The 14,172-nt window shown below is 33.5% G+C and overlaps 1 protein-coding gene across 16 annotated transcripts in view; it reads left to right on the forward strand.

The window, feature by feature from the left end:
* The window catches only part of LOC145664570 (uncharacterized), a 341,481-nt gene that overhangs the window by 280,310 nt on the left and 46,999 nt on the right, over window positions 1-14,172 (forward strand). For 4 of the 16 annotated variants that reach the window (XM_081731472.1, XM_081731375.1, XM_081731442.1 and 1 more), the window contains 2 exons: window positions 7,144-7,331; window positions 7,467-7,517. The exons of 2 other annotated variants lie outside the window; for them this stretch is intronic. Coding sequence is in view for 9 of the 14 variants with exons in the window: in XM_081731375.1 (XP_081587501.1) it covers window positions 7,144-7,223 (80 nt within the window). In the remaining 5 variants the exon portion in view is untranslated. Of the gene's footprint in view, window positions 1-7,143; window positions 7,332-7,466; window positions 7,518-8,306; window positions 9,760-14,172 lie in introns of those variants that run through there. 10 more of the 16 variants (XM_081731419.1, XM_081731451.1, XM_081731358.1 and 7 more) reach the window with 6 other exon arrangements.

Genomic DNA, 14,172 nt, shown 5'->3' on the forward strand with positions numbered 1-14,172 from the left:
AATTCAGAAGCTTCAAAATTAATTATACAAATATGATTAGCGTAAAAGGTCAATTGTTTCTAATACAACCTATGTTTAAGTGTTTGATGAATTTATTTTCAAGAATCAGAACTTTAATGAACAAATCCCACCTCTACGTAGTTGTTTAAGTTAAATCCTTGGTTTACGTAGAACAAAAATATTTATTAAATAAATATCTTGAATCTATTCGTTAAAAGTAATTCATAGGTATTTCCAGAAACAAAGAAAGACTAAAAGATATTTAGTGGTTACAAGAAGATGAACATTAAGCACGTTTATCCCTTGAAGATAAAACAAGAGAAAAATAAACAAAATAAATACATTTACGAAAATACAGGGTGGTTGGAAAGTCACTACCTATTTGTAACAAGGAATATTTCAAAACATAGGCAACCTATTATAATTTTGTTTGAATGGAATACGTCCTTAGGCTGTACCATTTGGTTAATAAGTTACATTTCAACATATGCACCCGTATTTTCCACACACTTCTGGAATCTTTTAGAAACAAAATTCATGGTTCTTCTTAGCATCTTAACTGGTGCATTTGAAAACACTTCACGGATATTTTGCTGAATACTGTTAGTAACCCTTGGTTTTAACTTGGAAACTTATTCTTCAGCCCTAACCGAAAGAAGAAGTCCATCGGGTTAGATCGTGGCTGCGTGCAGGCCATTTTGTCGTTCCCCAGGTCCAATCCATTCTCCAGGAATATTGTGTTCAATCCATACTCTCACTAGAATTCCATAGTAGGGCGGAACTACCAGTTGTAATGTTTTTTTATCATGACAGTTTTTTTATTGTCTTAAGAATAAAAGTTCCATCCCTATCTTGCTTTTGCTTCCCATCATCTCGGCACTTGCACCACCGACCTCCAAACTTAATACCTGGTAGCAATCTTAGCTCTGTCTTCTAGTTCTATACACCAGCCATTTTGAGATTTTCACTGGATCAATTTCAGAAAATATAAATGGTAAGCCTCACTAGTAAACAGTACTACATGCGAGCAAGAGTTGATGCTAGTTGCTAGGATAATCTAAATTAAATATAGGTATTGAATTTACAACCACCCTGTATATAATGGTAAAATGAAGAGAATGATTCCTAACAGAGTTATATTTTCCCTAGCTTAAGAGGGAAACTTCTAATCCAGAATATCATGTATTTACCAATACAAAATGTGGTTGGAAACAGTTATATGATTTTTAATTTAGTACTTGTACACAACTGTATATTGCTTGAAATCTATAGCTTACATTCAGAATCAGTCACACGGTAAAAGTATGTTACATGTATTCACTTTGATGGCATTGTTACCTTTTGAAAAAAATGCACATTTACATCTAAATAGTACCTACAATCTGTGAAACTTTCAAAATATTTCGATCACCCCCGCCAAAATTTAAAAATATTCCATTTTGAGCATATATGATACGATAATTCGGTGAGGGGAGGGGTGGGGGTCAAAAAAATTTTTGAGATAGATTTAGGTCAAGCGTAACATTTTGGATCAATAGCGACCCAATTTGGATCAAGGGCCGATTTCACTATCTTATTAGGAAAGACCGTTTATTTCACTTGCGTTGCCGTAGTGTACATTGCTTCTCACTGATACCAAGAGTGACCTTACTATACATTTGCAAAATAACGTTCGAATACTGTATTCTGTTGCCATTGTCTGTTGAAACTCGAAGGAAATTACTAATAGTAATGCGATATATTGTCTTTTTGTTTAGTCTTCCAACATCAAAGATCTCATCATTATTTTTAAATATTTTTTTCTTTATTTTTTCACTTTCATGCCATGAGGCTAAGGGAAATAATTATAATGAGATAGATGATAGTGGAATGAAGTTGTGGGAGGAAATGGGAGAAGACCGAGCAAACTCACGTACACGATTTTTGTTTACCAAAAGGTGGCATGGGCTGGCATCGACCCAGGGACCTCACTTTTTTTATTATTATTACCAGAAATGATCATTTGCAGTTACGATGGTTATACTTCAAGTCATAATACCGGGTGTATCAAAAGTTCGGGATCATCGGTGAAGTCCATTATGAGTAATGATATGAGAAAACGGAAAATAAGTATAATTTTCGAAATAAGTGGTTTACAATCTATAGTGATGAGATATATCCTATAGCTCCAACCGTTTGGGCTCCACACTGGCAAACCACCCATACTCAAACACAGATCCTGTTTCCATCTAATCCACACGCGATACGGCGATTCCCTCAATCTGAGAATAATTGGACATAAATTTTAACTTTAAACATAATTTGATTAGTTATTTTTGCTAAATATACATTTATGCATTTATTTCTTAACAATGTAAAAATGTTTCTCAATTTTTATTGTAGGCGCGGCGAAAACCTTATCTGAAGTTGTTGAAATTGTAACAAATTCATGTTTTTTTTTTCTTTTTAAATGGTACCACATACAGTGACGGCTATTATCCATATTTCAGAAGTGTCCTATGCTCATAACCAACAACACCATTTTTCAATATTTTCTAAAACATGTCTTTATTCTTCCTCGTGCTAAATCGTAATCACAATTATATATAAGAAAAGTATAGTATGTTATTGAAAAATATGAATAAATTCAGACGCCCAGTGATGGATCTAGTTGGGAGCCGGGGACCTTAGACTCCCCAGTTTCTTGAGTAGCAAAAATAATTGAAGCTATTATTTATATATTTTTCAAGTTTCTAGTAACCTCATGATGTACCTATCATAGTTTGTGATTTGGCTGCCTCCCAACAGTTTTTACCTTCTAGATCCACGACTGCACACGCTACGAAGGCTTTCTCCCGCAAAAGTATGATTTCCACAACGACAACTCACAAAAGAGCTGATGATGTTATGTTCGCACAGAAGTAATCACAATAAACTAGAGAGCACCACACTCCCAGCATAAATTAAGCTGTTTTCAAACACAAATATAGCTTCCTCGAAAAGGGAAATCCCCATCAACGCGTATGCTTAAATGAGAAAAGTAACTCTTCCAGATCAGCAGATTATTAGCGGAACACAGTGGCACAAACAACATGTACACTCATGTCCAAAATTATTGTCGGAAGTCTATAAATATGTTGTTGTAGGACTATAATTTGATAACGAATTCTCCCGTTATTTTTTATAATGTTAATATGTGTATAATCGACAAAGACATGTATGTGGCAAATTTCTTGTCGAAAGAGCAGTAAGTAACAACAATAAAAAGAAAATAAAACTTTCTTGTCCATTTAGCAACATTTTGTCTTACACATTCTAATTTTCATATTTATAATACTTTTCCTATGAAATTTACCACAAATATAAATTTCCTGATTATACACATAGTATCAGTATTAATAGTACACTGGAAAAACATTATCAAATTATATTTTTATAAGAAGACAGTTTTATATATATACGACAATCATTTTCGATATAGTGTACATTGTTAGGTAAGGGAATTAAGAACACTTAAAATCCATTTCTGTACAATGTTATATTGTTCGTATGGTGAGGGATTAAGAGCCCTAATCACTGCGAAATTAAAATACTGCTAATTTTACAGTAATTATACGATATCTTCAAATAGATAAAACATAATAGAAATGTGGAACAAGAGCGCGCTAGACAATGTTATTTTGCATAAGGTACCATTATCACGAGTCACCTAGTAGCTTTCCGTTTGCAGCCATTTAAAAATGCGAAAATAAATACCTATTTTCTAAATGTCTGGAAATCGAAAGCAAATAAGTGATTCGTGATAACAGTATCCATGTAAAATAATATTGTCTAGCGAGCTCTTGTTCTACTTTTTGTGTTATTTTTTACCTACTTGAAGATATCACATAATTACTTAAAATTAGCGTGATGGGGCTTCTTAAGGGGGTCTGCTGATTTCGCAACGTTGCTTTCTCATTTAGCAGAGGGTACCCAACCAGTGTGAAGCCCAAACAGATGCTGCGACTGAAAAAAAGATATCATTTTAGATCGAAAATCTTCCATTTCCAATTACTTTCCTCTCTTTCCATTTTGTCGTGTCTTCACTTATAACGGAGTAGGACTATGGTCCCAGAATTTTTATACGTCCTGTATATCTTCCTACAGAAACGATTAACAAATGTGTACATTAATTATTGAGTGAAGCGCTAACCACTATTGCGAGCTTAAGAGGTTTTAATTCTCAACTCTTTCTTTGTCATCACGACCCTGTCATTAACGTTTATTTTTGTTATTATTTTCTATGGAAACATTCACATTTCACTTGTCTTTGATTGAGTAAGAAAGTCACTAATGAAATCTTGAAATTGTGGAATGGACAGCGATCTATCAAGTAGAGAATTTTATGGTGTACCTGACAGTTAATATCTCAACACAAATATCAATGCTTTGTTTTTAGATTTCTGATTTTAAATCCTCTGATTTCTCTTTACCTAAGTTGTTGATTTCGTACATGTAAATAACATCCAAACGTAACTGTTATAATGTTCTAATTAATATTGTATTGAAATTAAATCGTTATAAAATAAGCATTTTAAAGAAATATGTGGAAATACGTGCACGAATATTTATATTCAAAAAGATTGATCTGAGCAGGAGATATGGCTTGGATTCGAATTGAAGTTCATAAGGTTCAAATTTCACAGTAGGCTAAGAATTAATAAAATTACATTATCAAATAAGCAAATTAAGTAGTAAACAAATTAAACTTGCCACATGTTAATTGTTGTTGTACCCAAGAAAAGGAAATTAGATACAAATAAAGTGGATATTTAGGTGGACATTTCTTACTATACACATATGTATCCTCCCCCTCTATCGAGCGAAATAGGTGATTTAGTATAAGATGACGAACCCTTTTGGAAGTATGTGACGTATGTAGTAAAGTGGTAGAAGGCCAAACTTTAGGTTAATCTTGCATTGTTGTCTGCAAATATTTCTTTGTGTCATCTTTGTGACATTGGGGTGTCATAAATGGTAATCATTCAACATGGCGGCTAGAAGCAATGCGTAGGCTTGGCTTTGAATTCATGTATCACCAAAACTACCAACCAAATCTTTGCGAGGAGATATCAATATGTTCTTGCAATTACCTAGAAAGTAACAAACTGCGACCATGCATTTTGTAGTTAGGTGCTTGTATGCAAATTCTTGACTAGTTATAACAACTCTTTCTTTCCGTTTGTAGGTAAATCATTGAAAGTGCGACGATTGACAAGCTTGAGTCAACGATCGTCATTAAGTTCTTTTATCTTTAGGGCAAATCAGCAAATCAGATGTACGGAAAATGAATTAAGTCTATGTGGATGAAAGCCCACACTGTTAGATGGTATCCAAGTAGAAAGGACAATGCCAAACTCGATAGATGACACTGCGGACGCCTCTAAATCTGGAAGACCATCTTGTACTAATGATACCGCCTTGGTGAAGAAAATTGAGAAGACTATAATGGAAGGCACAAGGATAAGCATTGAAAGTGTTATGTGTGTAATAGGTATGAGTTGTTAGTCTGCCAAGAATATCATTCGTAACCAGGTGCATCTTCAGAAAGTGTCACCACGGTAGTTGTTACTACTGCTCACACCTTTCAACAAGAGAAATCACGAGGACGCTGCAAGAGAAATGTTACATCGCTGTGAGATGGATAAAGATAACTTTTTCTGCAGATTACTGACAATAGATGAAAGTTGGCTTTATATTTAAGACCCAGAAACAAAGGCAATAATTGAACGATGGAAATACTGCTCCTACCAACTTCTATAACATCACAAGTGCAGAAGTCTGCCCCAAGATAATGCTTTCCGTTTTCTGGACTGTGAAGAGGCCGAAAGAGCAGATAACCTACCACAGAGTAAACTTTTACTAGTATCTATTATTTCTATCTCCTGACTAAGGTACGAGAGAAACTTAAGAACAGACGTCGTGGACTGATGACAATAGGAGTGTTGCTGTTGGTAGACAATGCACCAGTTCATTACGCCCATGCATCCATTATGAAGGCAGTGGAATTAGGATATGTAATATTCCCCTACTCCATATTCACCGGATATAGCACCAAGTTACTTTCTCTTCCCAGAATTGAAGCATTCACTCAGAGGATTCACTCAGAAGAATGAGAGGATTTTGACAGTAGTGATGACGTTATTTCTGAGGCTGAACAGTGGTTTCAAAGCCAAACTGCAGAGATTTACAAAACAGACTAACGTAAAGTGAAGAACCCCTGGCAAATATGTGTCGCTAGGCACGGTGACTACGGAGAGAGGGATAAATATTATTATAGTGTCAGAGTTATCCAGGACAGATTTATTGTAGATGATTGCTCGAACTTTTTGATGCGTCTTCGTATCATTTAAAAAAATAAATCATGTAGTATATATAAAAGGAAAACATGTAATATCACTTAATGTCACCCATATTTAAAATTAGTAGCGAGAAAAGTGATAGATTTTAAAATATTTATTTCTCGAACATCATTTTAATCATTTATTGCTAAATCTCAATGAAACTGAGAGAATAATGGTAAAGTCTGTAGAATGAAAACGGTATAAAATAACTAAGTTATTGAGAGTAAAAAATGATACCTTGAAAGCATTTGCATTTTAGTGAAAACCATTCTTAAAAATAATTTCGCTTTTGGTTTTACATTTAGATAACATGTAAGAAATATACAATTCGTATGTATATCTTATATTATCCAACTAAATAAAGTGAAATGGACCTCGTTCTACATCGTAGCACGGAACTTAATATAGCTGCTAAACGTGTTTTTTTCTTTTAATTTTCAAACTAAAGTTATATATTCCGAAACTAACAATTTTTAATATACACAGTTGCATTTCTGTGTAAACTATTGCTTTGGTATTTACACCCCGTACAAGCATGAATTCTGTATCACCCGCTAACCCAGATTTTGATTTCATTTGCCTTCTTTTCTCATATTTTATGATCTTATCGGATATGAAGTATTTGACTACAACGTCCATATAGTCAATATCTTTGCTCCAAAAGGTCATGTCTCTTTGTAGTAGAATGGACGGAATGTAGATTTTTCTCTAAGCACAGATCTGAAAAACGTAAGGACTTAGGGCATTTTTCTTCAGACTTAGTTTTTCTCTCCCCATCCAGGTTTGAATGACCAGAAGTGTGCAATATTCTCCTCAGAGCCTGTGGGAAAACTTCTGGGAGAAAAGGAATTGATCCTTTGACTGTGTTCCAGGAAGTTTGGTCCATTGAAAACTGCATGTCAGGTGATTGATGATAATATTATTCTTCCGATTGAGCATAATTGATGGTGGCAGGATGATTTTCATAGAGTAAGCACACTTTTAAAACTACTCTTATATAAAACTAAAAACTTTCTGTGTGAATAATAGCTAGATATTCATATTTTTATAATTCGAAGCATAGTTTCTCCTAGAAATAATTTTGTCATTTTTATCTCTTTGTAGGTACGTGCCGTAGAACCATTACAGATAGGAATATGCAACTTTTAGCTTCAGGTAAATATTTCGTAATAGGCCTATTTTATGGTGTTTCAACTGTGTGATTTAGTGTGTCAATTAATTCAATGTTTTCAGGATAAAAACTCTCAATGACAAATATTAAACTCATTTTTTATATGAAATATACAACTTACAACTCACTAATACAGAGTAATATTTTCTAAGATATCTTATCGAGTCATGGGACAGCTTCTGCTTTACTACTTCTATTATTATTATTATTATTATTATTATTATTATTATTATTATTATTATTATTATTATTATTATTATTATTATTTGTAGTAGTAGTAGTAGTAGTAGTAATTTCGATTGTCACATATTTTATATCTATCAGAATAATTTTAGTCTTTGATTAATTGCACCAGAATGTTAAAAATATCTAAATTTTGAAATTCTCAAGTTATACATGGTTATACATGGTCTTTGCAAACTTTTCCTCTTTCTCTTTTCAGTACAAGATTCCATACTTGGAATTTAGAAATTGTTTTATTAGGTGGAAATTTTCCTGTCATTATATTTTATTTAGTCCTCACTGCTCCTGTAATAATAAAATGTTATTAATATGTATTCTCTCAAGATATATTATATAAGTATGTGCATATACATTTGGTTGCTCACAGTAATCTTATTGAGCCCACACTTCTTTAAAGAAAAAACACATAATTACACTGGACTCTTAAAAGCGGTATTAGTGGATTCAAAATAACTAGAATATATTCTTTCCGTCCTATTCTCTTTGATGAAAAAAACTCTTAAATTCTGATATTTGCACTGCTTTGACAGTTACAGAGCGGAGAAAAGAACACAACAATAGGAATTGGAAATCACCTGTCGTGACAACAAGGAAGGAACCGAAACACATTCACTCAACATAGAGCACGAGCTAAAACGCTATGCACTGCCCTACGTAAATTTAGAGCGATTTAGGAGTATCCATCATATCAAACAGCAACTTTCTTACTAGTTGTGTAAGTGTACACTTTCGAAGTCTACCTAAATAACATCAAAAAAATAATTACAACCTGACAAATAAAACATTAACATCGAAGAGTCAGTGAGTAGACCTACATTCGTCGACGACGTTAGAAATGGTAGTTCAAGTAATGCTATTAATGGTGATCAATATATTTACTGTGATAAATTATGAGCACTAATTGCAGAGAAGGATCAATAATAACAATGTCCAATTTGCGAATGATATCATTATAAGAGTATCTATCACTATTTAAAATTTTGTTAGTAATTTTTATTCTTGAAAGTGAAAACTAATGCACAATTTGGAAGCTTTAGGGCTATCATTGAATCATTTCATATTCACAGAATTTCTTTTTATAGTCGTTTTGTTTATTTGTCTCTTGTTATTCACTTCTAGTATTTTCATAGTTTTCTTATGTATTATATAACTGAAGGATATAGTAATTATTTTACAAACAACTTGAAAGATGTAGTAAAGAGGCTAATTTAAATAGGTAATTAACCCTGTATCACTTAAGATCTAGCTTTTGTATTATCTTACGTGTTATGTAACCTGAGGATGATGTTTGAAGATAGTGTTTACTTGCATTTAACCAAATCCGATATATGTATAAACTCTTTCTCACTTTAATATATCAACATTGTGTTATGCCCAAATGCTAGAACATATAGTTTCTGCAATCCTGCTTTCTTCTATAAACATCCTTCATTATATAAATATTATTCTGGTGTTCAAAACTTAAGGACGAAAGTAAATTTTGCATGCTGTGTCACTGAGAGATAACACGGATCGGTCAAACTTGAACGATACGTCGAACATCGTGCTATAGTATGATACACATAACAGCGAAAAGAAACACTTGAATAGTAAAACAAAAATGGCACTTTTTCACCGAGGCAATAATTCACTGTGAAAACACTGTGACTCATGATGCCCCCTGACGTTGAGGAGCAAATAGTCGTCTTTATATGTCTCTGTAATCACCACTAACAACGAATCAAGCTCTGCAATGCGCCCCCATACTGTTCACAAGTTATAAATCATTTGTTATAGTATGTTTTCCAATACTCAAACAATGCTTTTGTCAATTGTTTTATGATTCATGCGCATCTGGAGTACGTCTCCTCATGTGTTCCATTGATCAACTTCTTGAGAGTAGTTAATTTACAATCATTTAATAGAGTGAGAAATAGTAATGGAAAACCTTGGATTTAGTTTTTTCTAACGTTAAAGGAAGTTTGTAATGTACCATTACAGTTGAGAGCAATGGCAACTTTTTTTCTCACCCTGTACCTAGCGAAATTTTTTAAAATTCGATTTCGATTTAATTACACGATTTATTTATTCTCTTTACTTCAAATTAATGTAATGAATCGAAAGGTCTCATTAGGAATCATATTTTCACGGAATAAAATATTTATTTATATTTTGATTAATTGTAAATCCCATTTTCCCATATACAAGTTGAATAGTTACAAGGGTTACCATTCTGTCGTCATACCGAAACATAGTTCCGCCATTGGATATAAATTTTCTTAATTTCAGACCAATGTAGAATTTGGCCAGGTAACAAAACTTTCCCTCACCCCCTCTCACTAGTCCATAGTCACTTTCAGATCCGGTTATATCTGGATTTCACCAATTTCTATTTGCTTTGTAATTTCTGCGGCTGAAAGATTTCGCCCTGATTGCAGAAATCCTCATATCCCTGTCGTTTTCGGCGCAATATTATCATTCCTACCGTGGAAGAGTATGTGAGTACAACATGTAAAATTGATTGCCATCTATTTGCTGGTAAGGACTTAAATTAGGAGTGAAAATCAGGTAAAAATCAGATTAAATGCCGTAGTAAATGCCATATGATCATTTAGGAGCCAGAAAACCTATACTTTTGTTGAAAGAACTGTAAAACCAAGGAGAAATATCAAATTTCGGATTTCTGTTTACAGGACGCCATGATGCTATCATTTTAGAACAAACCGAATGGAAGCGTGATTTTATTTTCCTTTTTTTTAAAAATCATAAAGAATCAGTTAATGATTAGGTGAAATACGACCTGGTTTCGTACATTCTATTTGTGTATATAGTAAATGTGATTTTTTAAAAAAATTAATCAATAACTGCATATAAATAGTAGGTTTCATAGCTGTAACATTAATCAGCAGAATGGCAGCTTAATTTAACTAAAATTACTCCTATTCATTTTTTCCGAATTGAACTAGTTCTAGCGGGGGATGGGTTAGTTATTGTTAATTTTAGGGCCTTTTCCCCTCTCAGGGGAAAGGTCCCTCAATAAACTTTGTTAAGGTGCCCCCAGGGCTTCAAACTCCAGTAAGCATGTTTTAAATAATTGGCCAGGTCAATTGGACCTAGGGTTAGTCTTCTCATTTTGCCCCCCTAAAGTTCAATAGAGCCAACTTAAAATACCGACAAGGAGTAATGTGTTTGAGGGTACTTGTCTTTAACATGTCTATAATAAATGGTGCTTGTTTAGTTAGTATTTATGTGTAGTATTTATAGTGGTGTATGTAGTTAGTAGTTCTGAGTGATTGCATGATTTTACTGTAAGGACAGTGTGTTCACATGCGTTAATTTAGTACCAATTGTCTAACTCGAAGTATAGTAAATCAGAGTAAATATTAGAGTTCTGATTAATAAGTGTAAGGGTATATTTTAGTGCACAGTAAATTGTTTCTCTACTGCAGCGCCATCGTGTTCGTTTTCAGTAATCAATTGTTTGTTGACATTACGTCATTGCATGATTTAGCGATCTAGATTGTTTGATTTTGTCCCCTTATTCTTAAATTACATCCCGTGGACATGGTTTTCAGTTCATATGAGAGTACGTTTCAATGACATAGCATGAGATCTCGTAGTATTGAAAATTACAGCTCGTTACCTCAATTAGAAACCGAAATATCAACTGAAATCAAGAACGCCTATTTTCTTAATAAAAGTAAGCCTACATGATGTTACTGTTGGTTTCAAAATGCAATATTAAATTCTCTTTTCCCGTTGCTCTAGAGATTTTCCATTGTTTCTTTAGTTCTATCAGCAAATCAGAAATAAAATAATCATTGACAATTTAACTTTCAGTGAATGCACGTATAATTTTTTTTTTCAAAACTGTGAAGTAAATATAATTTGGTGTTTTGGAACATTGTCCGTGGTTCGATGAATGTTATCGTGTAGTAGTTTAAGCGTGACGTATTGTGATAATTATAGATTTATTAGTGCATAATGTAGTATGTGTATGGCCTGCGTGTAAATGTATGTAATAGGGTGTCCGTAAAATATTATTTCGCGTGGAAATGAGTAAATAATGAATAAATGTAATGATATAGTAATAATACGATTATAATATGAAATGAATGAGATGATAGGACACCTGTACTTAAACGGATAGGCCCAGTGTATATTATATATTGAAAATATGAATATGTTTATTGAAAATCTCTTGCGTTTGGACTTCTACATCGATATATTCATCCAACCGAGTTTGCTATTGAATAGTAGTGTGTAGTTGGGAATTATATGTTACTTCACATTTAAATATCTCATATTCAGCTTCGGTTCTTAAGAATTTCATCAGATAGTTTAGCATCATGTAGGAATTACTTTTGAAGGTTTACAGAAATGATAATTAACCCTTATCCGGGCAACCGGGGCCTCCCAGGCCCTGTAGCTTCATTTTTCTAGAATTTCTCAATAACCATACGTATTTCGAATACCTAAAATACTGAATATTCTATCTTTCGTCGAAGTTAAAATAATGAACATATCGAGTTTGTAAAGCTAAGGTTTTTCTTATTTGAAAATCTTTTCCTGATGTAACCGGGCAACCGGCGCCTAGGATGCCCCGTATAACTTAAGTGAAATTCCTGTCAAATATTTGATCAAATTGTCACATAATTATATATTGAACACGTGACTATTGTAACCTTTAGTCGGAACAGTATGCGGCAACAGACATTGAATTTTGAGTGTTCTGCACTTAAAATATATACTGGGCCTGCCAGTCCCCGGTTGCCCGTTTACGTTACAAAAATGTCTTGCCCGGATAAGGGTTAAGAAGAATAACTGCTAAATCCTGTGATCATCGGGAAGTACGGGTTTGGTCATTTGTACCTTTAACATTCACTCACTCTCCGAGATTATTTTTTCCACGTTGCTTACATTATTTACTGTACAGTGTTCATATCTAGGTCCATTGCGTACCCGGACGTCGACCCCTAGTCCTTTTAGGTATTTTAGTTTGTTTTCTTAGTTTAATTAGATGACGGAAATTAACGACGTCCCAGACTTTGGCATGTCTGCGCAGGGTAGCCATCGGTGATGTTTGGTCACTGAAATCACCGATCCAAAATTCAGTTTATTTATTTTTTTATTTTGGCAAATTACTAGTTGTCGATATCTTAGCTATTATTTACTGTAGTTTCATTACTATTCTGGACTTTCTTAGTTTTCTGGGAGGTCGGATGATTTTTTTGAAATTCCCAAAATTAAGAATCTACACTAACCTTCCGCTATGGCCGGGGTCTTCAATGGCGTTGACCGGACACGGTGAGTGGTGGGATTTTCCTAAAGCCTTTGTCTTTCCGAAAATCTTATTGAGGGCACAGACTCGTCTCGTTGTTGAAGATATTTGTTTTTCGGCTATTTATTTGGTAAGCCGAACCCCTTTTGGCATAAAAGAGAATATTTGGTTATAGTATGTTGTATACATAAATTCTACCACTTATCTTTCGTAGTTGTAATGTTCTGTGTCCTCTCTTTTTACCTATCCTTATTCTACTCCTTCTCTAAAGGATTTTTTTGAACCTTCTCTCCCCGGTTTTGAATTTCATGAAAGCATACAATATTCATATCACTTATTTCGATCGTATGTACTAACTGAGACATCGAGAGATAAAATTTTGAAAGTATTTCCCGTTATTTCAGAACAACTCAGGACAGTTTTTCACGATACTCAACCCACCATAGGAGGGACTGACGAGAGGGTACACTACGATTTCAGATTCGCAGAAACTTGATTATTGTTCGTCGATAGTACAAACTATACCCATTGATTACTGATTTCTGGTTTCTTTCTATTGATTGGTTATATGGTGTGTATGTATTAGTAGTTTGGGCCCACTAATTTTAAATAATCTTAATTTTTTTCTTTCTCTGTATATACATTTATATATGTATGCTTACATAGTTTGGAAAGTTACGTGCCTGTTCTACTTGCTGTATTTCTACTTCTTGTGTCGACTTATTAAATAATATCAACCATTTCTCTATACGCGAATCTTAGTAAATGGAATTATTATTGATTATCGGGTTTATGTATACATTTCAATGTTGCAACCTTATTAAAAGAAAAGAATGTTTGTTAGTCAGAGTTTTTTGTTTGTTTTGAGCCAAGAAAATGTGAATACTTATTAAATATGAAAAAGTTACGTAGAAAATTAAGTGTCGACGAAATACTAAGATTGATATTAGAATAAAATTTATTGAGTAATATGAATATATATATGAGCGAATATGTATGTAAAAGGCTCGGTATCTACCCTGGTTGTTTTAGGTTGCCATAGATTTTTGACACCCAATACTGACCAACTAGTTATGATTGTAGAGTATTACCGCGTAATTTGTAATAAATAACATCTTACGGATTTGTTATTAATG

The sequence above is a fragment of the Thermobia domestica genome, chromosome 1, assembly GCF_964235325.1.
Source record: "Thermobia domestica chromosome 1, izTheDome1.hap1.1, whole genome shotgun sequence".
Lineage (NCBI taxonomy): Eukaryota > Metazoa > Arthropoda > Insecta > Zygentoma > Lepismatidae > Thermobia > Thermobia domestica.